General features: G+C 40.3%; 1 protein-coding gene across 1 annotated transcript; it reads left to right on the top strand.

Moving 5' to 3' along the window:
• The first annotated feature begins 3499 nt into the window (after positions 1-3499).
• On the top strand, positions 3500-6300 carry LOC103968539 (probable xyloglucan endotransglucosylase/hydrolase protein 28). Its single transcript, XM_009381792.3, has 4 exons — positions 3500-3985; positions 4116-4216; positions 4640-4848; positions 5588-6300. The coding sequence occupies exons 1-4, from the start codon at positions 3748-3750 to the stop codon at positions 6069-6071; spliced, it is 1032 nt and encodes a 343-aa protein (XP_009380067.2). The 5' UTR covers positions 3500-3747; the 3' UTR covers positions 6072-6300.
• Positions 6301-11748: the final 5448 nt, after the last annotated feature.

Raw genomic sequence — 11748 nt, 5'->3', positions numbered from 1 at the left:
CATCGACGAGTATAGATTTGACCTATGGATTTATGTCACAAGCGAGTTGATCGATATGATCAACCCAATCAATAAACGAGCAAGATCGATCCTCGAGTACTTTACCTGATTAATTCTCGTTCAATCGATCAATGAAGGGTGAATTAATATACCAATCATTATTGAATACAAGTCTTATCAATAAATCAATTTAAATATTAAATGTTAATTAGACTATACTTAAATCATATCGTGCTCAACATAATTCTACTTCACGTTACTAAAATAAACGCACACTTATCTATTATATTATATGTAATAGGTGGAGTGCGCTCAAATTCAACTTATTGATACAATTATTATAGGATGATTTCTCTATCATTTTGGGATTATTTTGAATGATATTTTTATTTTTAAAATTTCTCATTTGGTGTTCTTATTTTCCTCTAATACTCTAAATATTTGTCAATGAAGGTGGGATCCAAACAGGAGGAGAGAAGCAATAGGGAAAAAACGACGAGACCTCGTGAAGGATAGGAGGCTACCATGACAAGAGTGAAAATGACGAAACATAGAGGATTATGATAAGACAAAAGTGAGATAATTTCGAGGTGATCAATAACACTCACTGAAAGAAGAAGCAACGATAATCAATAGTGTCGATGCAGCAACAAAGGGAAGAAAAAGTATCGGTGATGATGAGAAATATTTAAGATACTAGAAAAACAATAACCACACCAAACTGAAAATTAAAAATTAAAATTAAAAAGGAAAACTCTTTCATGAAATTGCATATTATCGTATCAGTCACTACACGTGAAATACCCAAAAATTTAACTCAGTTTGTTGGCATGAATCATGAATCTTCTATTTTTTTTTTCTTAAAATCGATCCGACAATCTTCCAATTGTCTAAATATATATGTGGATATTCTTATCTAATTCTCAGTCATGCCACACTTTCATCAAATGAGACGACTCCCATAAATTATGAATAGAAACGACATTCTTCTTCATGCCAACCCTCCCTCTCTCTCTCTTCATGCTAACTTGGCTTGCCCCAGTTGTGGCGGCTTAGGGTGTGCCTTTGCCCTCTAGCTGTATGACATTTACCCGCTTTACTTTCTGACTCAATGTATTAGTCAAAATATTTATTCTTCCAAACTTGTACTCTAATCTTCTTTCCAGAATCAGGGATATAGATTGTACAATGATCCTCAAACAATAATCCTAATGTAACAAATCAAATAAAATAAGACACGTTGATTTTGGGTCTAAGAGTAACTCGTATACACAAAAGGGAATATGATTTATATTCTTCGAGTAGACAATTTGAGATATAAAATTTTGAAAGAATATCACGATTTCCTTTGAGCTGGATAATCGAGTATTCATCGAATATTGATTCTCATGAAGAGGATCTTCTGCTCACCAAAGATAAATATTGATATAAAGGAATATGTTCGTAGCAACAAACAACTCGGAGACCCGATGTTATTATCTCTCGGAGACCCGATGTTATTATCTCGACGGGTGAAGGACTAGATTTCCATACCTCTCTCTCTATCATACACCATACTCCATTTCATTCGTCTCTTATCCTCTCTCTTGATAAAAAAAATATCCTTCTGTCGTCACTGGCAGAAGCATATGCTCTCCTTTCTCTTCCCCTATCGTAAGCAACAAATGATTAAGGATCTTTGCAGCTTGCCCACCCCTAACTTAAGATTGTTAGGTTCCGGTAACATGCATTGTATAACTCGTCCGTGGCAAAGCATGTGAGGTGTGAGTCTCATAGTCTACCGCAGCACGCCAACATGCTCCTCCATGGTTCCCAAGTCCCCAAGGAAAGTTGATCCCCATGCAAAAGCTCGGCTCTCTCTCTCCGTCTTCCTCCCCATGGCAAGCACGGCACATCTTTATGGCCAACCTTTGCGTGATAGACAATGCCACGGCCACCACCCAATTGGATATCACCCGCTTAAATCCTGTCCCTCCTCCTCTTCCCACCACCACATGCAGCACAGCTGTAGCCCTAGCACAGAGAAAATGACCTCCATTCCCCCACCCCCAAACCTTTTTCTGCAAGCCACCTCCCCTTCATTAACTCCCCCCCCTCCAGTCGCAGTGCCCTCTGCATCAGGACAAGACATCAATGGATAAAGCCTGGTGGTTGGGGTCACAGGTCGGCCTGGCCTCCGAGCATCGAGTCAAGGCCATGGTCCCTAGGCATGATGGACGTTTTGTGCTTTCGAGCCAAGGGAAAAAAATACTATCAGAGAGAGAGAGAGAGAGAGAGAGAGAGAGAGAGAGAGAGTGTGTGTGTGTATGACGGAGAGCAATGCATGCATGGGGACGAAGGTAAAAAAGAGCGGAGGGGGAGGAGTCGTCACGGGGAAGGGTGAAGTCGAGAGCTGCGATTGGCTAAGACAGCCTGTCCAGCGATGGGGTCCTCTCTGCCACACCGATGCCGTGGCTACACGACGACTTCTCTTAAATCCTGCGGATTTGCACCGCCTAACCACTCAACAGTATCTTATTATATCATGAATGAGCCGCTAAGCTCCGACCACGCGCAAATTGGCTCACAAATACCTCCAAATCTTTGCGCGTTTGCATGTGACCCAAAATGTCCTCCCCATTCGAATCACTGCTCCGAATTCCTAACATTTGTCTTCATCATCCCTTTTTCTTTTTCTTGCTCTCTCTGTCTCATACAAGAAAAGAAATCCAGGCTTCATCATGTAGGGTTTGCAAAGGATTTGAGTAATTTAATTTGGCCTTGTCTACGACTACGTCCAAGATTAAAAATCCAAACGTTAACTTCAATAGCTCCATCACCTTTTACTTTCCGCATGATGGGAGGGTGAAAAAAATCATGCAGTCTGATCCATACAAAAATATAGACCATTTTCATGGTTTTGGTTTTGATCATCAAAATGGCAAAGGTAGTCCACAAGTATGAGAGAGCTTCCTTGCACGAAGATACATGCTTGAGTCACTTGCTCATCTTCCCCTGCTCATTGTTCTTGGAGTCTGCTGCTGCGTAGGGCATTAGCTGGCACTGCATTCATCCGATCAGATTAGGATGAGGGTGTGCACAAGAACAAATGTTCAGCTGTTGGCTGAGGCCAAGGGCGAGTTGTCAGATATGCGACACAGCTAAGAGTTGGCCAAGGCCACAGGTTTCAGAATGCCAACTCTTAAGAGGTTGGTAAGTTTCATTTTTCTAGCAGGTACTTACAATGACACATTGATCGATTAGACTAGCACACCTAACAAAGCCATGACCACTCTCAATCAATCAGTGAGATGAGCATAATGTTTGTCTCCAAGTCGTGGAATAATTAAAGACCTTCCCGTTTACAAAATAGATTGTCATGCACTCAAATAAATCAAACCATTGTTGTTGTATAAAAAATGGAACAATCAAACGTAGGACCTGTTGAATACAATACGAAATAGATTCAACTATCGGATGGTCACCTTTTACTGCATTTTATTCTATGCTTGGATAGTAATGTCAGACACCATCCAGTGTTCATCACCCATGTCTCCAATGAAATAACTTCTCCTCTCCCGGCTCCCAATAAAACGCCAGCAATGGCCCTCTCCTTTCAACTCCTGGACCTTTCTTTCCTCCTCACCCAAGGAACATAAGATACAACTCTTGCCTCCACGATAAGATAAACCACCGAGACGGAAAGAGACAGCTAGAGAAAGCGAGCAAGGTAGTTTAAGGCTGAGAGGGGAAGAGCAGAGCAGAGAGATGATCTTGAGAGTAGAAGTGATGGCTTCTTCTTCTTCTTCTTCTTCTTCCTCGTCCTTCTTCCTCCTCTTGTTGGGTGTTGCGCTGTTCCTCTCCAATGAGGCTACTGCTCTCCCAGAACTGCCCAACCTCACCACCCTCGCTTTTGAGGAAGGCTATACACAGCTATTTGGAGACTCCAATCTCATGCTTCATCGCGATGGCAGGAGCGTCCACCTCTCCCTCGACCGGCGGACCGGTGCTTGCTGCTTACCTTCCTATTCTTTTACTGTCTCTGTCCCTGCTTCATTATTTTCATTTTTCATCTCCTCTATAAACAGATGGATGGATGTTGTTGCTAAACTGTCAATTGCTGTTTCTTTCTTTAGGTGCTGGATTTGCGTCACAAGACCTCTATCGCCATGGATTCTTCAGTGCCTCCATCAAACTGCCTGCAGATTACGCTGCCGGAGTCGTTGTTGCCTTCTATGTATGCTTCCATTTCCACAATAAGCTCATGATTCTTCTCCTGCGTACTGATAGTATTTTCTAAGCTGAAATTCCAGTTAGGCAAGTATCTCTACTCTTAAGCATTTCCTAATGTTTTTTTTTTTTCTGTCTATGCTTCTTGGGAAAGGGAAAAAAATTGTTTCCCCTGTTTCTTTTCACCTTGAGCTGAGACCTTGCCATCGAAGCCCGTTGACTTTTTCTGTCGTTTAATTTGCATCGTCTTTAATATTTTCCTAAGAATCGACAAAGGTCAGTTCTTAGAACCCAGTAGCATTTACAAGGATGGCTCTCTATTCTTCTCTTGTTCTCCTCAACTTAGAACAGCATCCTACGGCAAGTTGATCAGAAAAGACTTGTTATTGTGATTGCAGGATACTAAAGGATTCTTTTGATGTCAACGCAGATGTCGAACGGAGATGTATTCGAGAAGACACACGATGAATTGGATTTCGAATTCTTGGGGAACATAAGAGGCAGGGAGTGGAGGGTTCAGACAAATGTTTATGGGAACGGGAGCACCGCGGTTGGTAGGGAAGAGAGATACGGGCTATGGTTCGATCCCACAGAGGACTACCACCAGTACTCCATACTGTGGAGCGGTGAAAGGATCATGTAAGTTTCTACATACATATATAGGATATTATTTGATTTCCTTTATGATTCTGCTAGTTAAATCGAAGATTTCATAATGACAACCTATATTTCTCATTCTGATTTGTTAAGATTTTTTTTTCTTTTTATTCTTTACTTGTGCATCATCGTTTATCTCTGAATTTAAGTGGTTTTCTTCCAATTTTTCTTTTAGCTGGCTTTACAAGTTGCAAGCAACGATGATGCTTTGCTTCCTTAAAATCTACTTTGCCTTTGCTTTCTTGTGCAGAAAAAGATAAAATGCTAGAGAACAGAAAGACATCCACACCCGAATTTACTTGGAAACGAGTCACATGCGTGCTACCCCTTTTCTACTATGGCCATGATCCGCTTTTCATGCAATAATAAATGGAAAGCTTTCAACCAACCAGAAAGATCTCCTGATTATAACCTGACCTAATTAAATCTCCTTCCCTAGAACAGATTTTATATTGAAAACATGCTCGTACCATTATGATATCGTAAGATGCACATAATATTACATTGTTATGTCATTTCGATGCCATCATGATCAGTTGGAGGGAAGGCTAGAGGTGTCTGGTTTCACCACTTGAAAGACTCTTATTGGTTCCAAGGAATAATGGTGAATGCTAGATGCATCCCTTTTGTTTTCGTAGACTAGCAGATGTAGAGTCTCAACGTTTCCCACAAAAGATTCACCGAATCTAATCTCATCCGGTTCTCTCTGTTCTTTGGGCAGATTTTACATTGACGACATCCCCATCAGGGAGGTGGTGAGGACCCAAGCCATGGGCGGGGACTTCCCCTCGAAGCCCATGTCCCTCTATGCCACTATATGGGATGGCTCCACTTGGGCCACCTCGGGCGGCCGCTACAAGGTCAACTACAAATATGCCCCTTACGAAGCCGAGTTCGCCGACCTTGTGCTCCATGGCTGCGCCGTCGATCCCATTGAACACAGAACCACCTGTCTGGGATCCGACGCCGCAGTCTACGATACCATCACAATGTCAGCAGATCAACGGACGGCGATGGACAAGTTCCGAAAGAAGCACATCACCTACTCGTACTGTCATGATCGCGTTCGTTATCCGACACCACCACCGGAGTGTAATCTCGGTCCTGAAGCCGAGGATTTCCTTGCATCAGGCGAGGCAAAGTTGAGCTATCGCCGCCGCCGCGGTAAGCGCTACGGCCGCAGCTCGGTGGACTCAGTTCTCTGAGTCCCAGTGGTTTGGATATCGAATAAGTGGTTCAGGTACTGCGAGGGGAATTTATTTTTTGTGTACCATCTACTCTACTATTCTGGTGTTGTATAGCAAATTTGAATTGACGTCGGATAGATTAGATTCACATTTGTTTAGGTGACATGCATATGTATAACCTAGTCTGTCCAAGCTTGTTTTGGAGTCTCGTCTTGCTCAACAGTGGTTCCCGCCCTTTCTAGTTTCCTGTTCCTTGCAACATAACTTGTGTTCGTAACCCAAGTAAATCCATGGGTGTGTTACTTGTGAAAGAGGACCATGGCTTCGTGAGAGGCAATCTTATGGAAGGGGAAAAGAGTTTGCTTTGATCATTTATGAATGGCACTATAAACTACCAAGAACGAGGAATGGCATGATCCACGTACCCATTTAGCCAACACGGAGTCTGGACCAGCATTAGACGGCGAGTTGAGGAGTGCGAATCCAGGTGGTTGTCTCCCCCATCTTTAAAAAAAGAGATTTCACTTGGTAAATAAATAGCGAAAATTATAGAAACTATTTTTCAGTATCGATTAGCGGCAATTGAGATTAAATCCACAGAGATCACGGAGGCTGCATTATGTTGTACTCAGAAATGTCAAGAAATCAAAACATATTAAAGATTAGTAACAACCATACTATGATCATCGAGCACAAGTGACATCCAATTACAAGGAAAGTATTCTGGGAAGTACATCTGATAGAAGAAAATTATGCTCGGAAGTACGACTTTGCAGTATCATACACAGAACCAGTCCATTTGAGGTTTCATTATAGGGTGAATTTTTTTTGAAAATGGGACAATGCCTATGGTTTCACCTTGATGAGAGGTGCCATTTATGTCAAAGAAATATATAGATCAGACTGGAATAAAGCTCAAACTAGCCATGTCTCAGAGAAAACAGTTAGGTGTAAACCCTCAAGCATTTACCAAAATCAAGCCTAGCACAAATTTTCTTCGAATATTAGTGCACAAAGAGCATTTTAACCAATCGAAGCTTGAATTGCTGGCCCTGTTCATGCTTGTTCCCAGCCTAGCAATCGAAGCTTGAAGTGCCACGACTTTGAATAGGATTTACATGACTGCAGCATAAAAATGACGATTTCGATTTGATATCACTGTGCAAGTGGTGGGTTCATCTGATCGGTGGAGGTTTAATTGGAGCAAAACTAGCTGCTGTAAGCTGATGGTTTGAGCAAAAGCTGACAGAGAGATGATCCATTTAAGGGGAAAAATATACTGTAGTACACAAAAAGGAAATAGAAAGGGATTAAATGCCGCTGGCCCAGAAACAACCTTTAATCTCAAATGAAAAAAACACGGTATCTGTTTTTCGTTAGACATGAACACCCCCACTATATTCCGCATTAAAGTACCTTGTCTTTATCATCCCCTTCACATCATCACGTATACCTTTATCTCCTTGGACCAATATTTGTGTACGCCAGAATAAAGAGAACAATGCCTCATTCAATTTATGGCTTCAATTCAATCCTTTAAATCAATATCTTGAGATTAAACTATTCAATAAATCATTATTTTACAACATGGAAAATAATGAACACAGAGTAGTACATGTGGACTAATACTGACATGCACTGTTCAATAATAACAATGGAAAACATTATAAAAAGTAAATACAAGGAAAACCAAACAGTTGATTGCAGCTTTTTTTTTCGGGCGGTTTCCTTGATTTGTATTAATTGCTCTCATGATATTCTCATTGACCTCTGGTCATTGATGAACTTTACCATTCACATCATATCTAGGGTATGGTCACCTACAACAGCTACCTTTCTAAATCATTTCATTAATCAAGAGGTAAAACTATCAGTCAAAAAAGGATCATATACGCTAACATCCAGGCAGCTGGATGATTGGTATCAGGGACGGTCCCTACAAGAAAACTGGAATCCAAAGATTTTTGGATGTTCTTCAAAATATTATCCCGAGAAGAATCCAACACATGCGAAAAGGCGCATATAGCAGGGTATCCACCTCATCGGGTCAATCAACATTAACAGGAACATTATAAGCAGAAGGCAAGATAAGAGAGGCTGACAAGCCCATTGTCTTATGTTTGAAACACAAAGATTGACTGACCTGGCATGAGTTTGGCCGTCAAACCCCTTCTGATTTCCCAACCCCTCAAAGCAATAATATCGGCGAGGAGTTCTGATCGATGTAAGATGACGGCATCGTAGACCGCATCGGAACGCCAGCAACGGGAGCAACGGCGAAGCGAAAAGCGAGTTGAAGAGGACGAGTAATCGATGGTTTGAAGAAGAACAAGAAAAAGCGAGCGACCGAGCGAGAGAGAGAGATAGGGAGGCCGTTGCAGAGGGAACGGGCAAGCGGTTCTGTCTCCAGTAGTTAATTATCACGTGTCTCTCACGTGCAATCAAACGTAACATATAGCGGGTTACAAGGGTACCATCAACGACCGTCCGCTATCCAAAAACATCAAACGCGGCAAATCACACGGCTTGATCAATAGAAAAGCAATCTCAAACTTGATTAATAGTACGCTGGTCCAATAGGAACTAATTTGATTCGATTTGACCACTTTGATCCAAAGTGAGTTGAAATTGAATTAAAATTCTCAAAAGTCAAACTAAAAAAGGAAAAAAATAATATCACTTATGCAAGCTTGCCTCGCTTCCATCTTCCAGCAATCTCACGAAGAAACTTGACGAACTATTTCTTCTTCTTTTTTCAGCTTAAAGCCATAAAATATAAATGAAATATATGTGAATTAAAAAATTAAATTAAAATTTTTATACCTCAAGCATTGTGGGAAGATGTCATTATTGTCCTAATTAGCTCGATATAGTTTTGGCATGTATGCTAATGGTGTTCGAGAAATTACTAAGGTAAAAATTACCGAGCATATTATCTATACGAATATAGAGGTTAAGAGATTTTCCAATCTAATCTCTTCAAAGCTCAAGTTAGTTATATAAGGAAGGTGAGTATAGTATGAGTCATAAAAGATAATCCTATTTAAAGTGGGTTTTTAAACATTATAGTAAATGAGCATAATATTCTACAAAGAGGTAACCTTCAACCACCTTTAACAATCTTAATTCAACCTCTTATCTATATAAGCAATAAGGGTAAAGATAACCTATAATTATCTGCTTTGAGTTTATATCCATGTGGACAGACTAGTGGGGGTAGCTTTTGTCACGTTCTTCTAGCCCGAATGTTACGCAAAGGCTATATATTATATGGTGATTTATTGTTGATATCCTCCCTATCATATGTCTCTCTCCCCCCCCCCCCCCTCTCTTCCCGAAGGTGTACTTCGGGAGCTCTTTAGTGAGGGTCTTGAAGCGTGATGTCTAACTCATCTAAAATACTAATTTTATTCTTCTTTGATTGCTTCTCTGAAAGGGAGTAGGGGTACCCAACTAACATACCCTAAACACACCCAAAGGAGATTAGGATAATGCTCAACCTCTACGCCTCAGGTGGTGAGGGGGTCCGGATGCATAACCTTTGGACCTTAGATAATGAGGGGGGTCGAGGTACTCGACCTTTCCACCTTGAGTAACGAGATGGTTGGGGCACCTGACCAGAGTCGAGTTTTTTTTATCCACGCACTTAAGGCATTTTTTTTCTTGATCTGAGTTATCTTTGAGCTACATTGGGGTTGATTCTTAGCATGTCTCTTAGTTATCATGCGAATACTTTGACATTCTCTCGAAGGAAGTTGATGAGTTTCTCATGTCTCTCCTCGAGAAGCGTCGCTTTAATCTTAACAGTTCGGTCGAGTTGAGCTTTATCTAGATGCACCTTGATTATTAGCTCCACTAGCTTAGGATATGGGGTAAACTTGGTAATGTCTCGAGAGTTCATATATGATGCTTCACATCAGAATTTATGAAATAGGGAAACTACCATCAAGTAGCATTAATGCAACTTCTTTGGGTTACTTCTTAGCTCTTCGATGGTGGCCCTCGTCGGGAACTTCATCATCATTTGGTAGTTGACACTATCGCCCTCGGTTTGTTAAGTGTGAGTCTATGTTCACATTATATGCCAAGGGGATATCTATCATTATGAACTTAGTCGATATTATTTTGGAGTAGGGCTTGCCTTCGAATATGATGTGTAAATTCATAGTCTCGAGTGGCATTGTGGAGATACTAGTGAATCCCATCAGTAAAAAAGTTATTGGGGTAACATCATTAGTTGACAACTCAAATTTAAAAAAAAAAATCTAAGTATAGGATATCAGTAGGGTTATTTGTATCAATCTTGACCCTCTTCATCTAATCATTACTCATCCTCGTATAAACCACTAAAGCATCATTATGATTTGGGTGAAGGTACTTTGCTTAATCCTCTTTGAAAGTTATCTTCGGGTCACCCTTTATTATTAGGCGCTTTTTAATGGTAGCTTAAGCATAAGCTTTATAGGCTAAATAGTTATCTTACCACCCCTTCCACTTCTAATAAGGGTTTCGTACTTTTAAACAAAACATCCGAGGTGTTCTTAAAGTATTAACTCTTTAATATGCTCTTTCAAGTCATAACAATCTTGAGTGTCATGGGCATGATATTGGTAGAATTGATAATATTTAGATATATCTCTTTTTGTCAATGAGTTCTTCATTTGGGTGAGGATCCCGTAAGAGCCCTTTCTTTGTTATTTATAAGAAAATTTTAGTTCTAATCATATTTAAGATGGGTCAACTCGGATCTCAAGTGAGGTAGCTTGGGTCATTCATTTCTCTTATATCGAGGTGACCTCGGGATTGGGGTTGATTATGACTGCTCTTGCTTCGACCTTTTGCGTGACTCTTCATGCTTGCTTGAAATTATTATCTTGATGATAATATATTAATTAGACTTTTGGAATACCTTGGGTACAATCATCATTGATGATCTCTCTATCAACTGATAAAAAAAAATGATGGGGCTTGATCCTCACCATGAATGTTTATATAATAAATAATATATAGGCATTTGTTATATCTAGAATCTCATTTTTTAATTGAGCGATAAAGTTTACGAGCATCTCTTTCTCCCCGTACTTGAGTTTGAGAAGTGTTGCCACTAGGAGTTGATGGTTTACATTCCCGATGAAGTATAGTTTGAACTCCCTCATTATTTGAGCAAAAGAGAAGATAAAAAATGACTTTAAGTGAGTGTATTATTTCCGTGCTAAACCTCTTGATGTGGTTGGGAAGATGTGACACATTATAGTATCCGAGATGCTATACGAAGATATCTGAGTATAAAAAGCTATAATGTGCTTCATCGGATCGACACTTTCATCGAATGTCTTTAAGAACAGGAGATAAAAACTCGCTAAAATTAATTCTTCATAGATTTTCTAGATGAATGATGATCAACCCGATGTGAGGTCAACCAATGCTTCCCCCATTTAATTGTCAAAATTCTCATCATATATTTTTTAAATATTGGTTCATCTATTATAGTTAAACATGCAAGGAGTTCTTTATCGAGTCTACTGATTAGGCCTCGAAACCAAACGAGATAGATTGAGAGTAATGTGACTCGTTGAATTTCATGGTCGAGAACCAAAGTGTCCGCTCGACTAGTGATTCGATAGGTCTTGGGGGTGTTAACATTGAGTTGGGTTAGGCAATGGTAGAATTGGAGACTACAATTGAAACATTTTTA

Source organism: Musa acuminata, chromosome BXJ2-10 (assembly GCF_036884655.1).
Source record: "Musa acuminata AAA Group cultivar baxijiao chromosome BXJ2-10, Cavendish_Baxijiao_AAA, whole genome shotgun sequence".
In the NCBI taxonomy this organism is placed as follows: Eukaryota; Viridiplantae; Streptophyta; class Magnoliopsida; order Zingiberales; family Musaceae; genus Musa; species Musa acuminata.
This window is presented reverse-complemented; position numbering and strand designations above follow the sequence as displayed.

What these genes read in the sequence shown, in the direction of transcription:
- LOC103968539 (XM_009381792.3), top strand. Translation starts at nt 3,748, where the DNA reads ATGATCTTGAGAGTAGAAGTGATGGCTTCTTCTTCTTCTTCTTCTTCT. An exon ending in GAGTCGTTGTTGCCTTCTAT is followed by an intron (nt 4,217 to 4,639) that starts GTATGCTTCCAT and finishes ATGTCAACGCAG; the next exon opens with ATGTCGAACGGAGATGTATT. An exon ending in TGGAGCGGTGAAAGGATCAT is followed by an intron (nt 4,849 to 5,587) that starts GTAAGTTTCTAC and finishes TTCTTTGGGCAG; the next exon opens with ATTTTACATTGACGACATCC.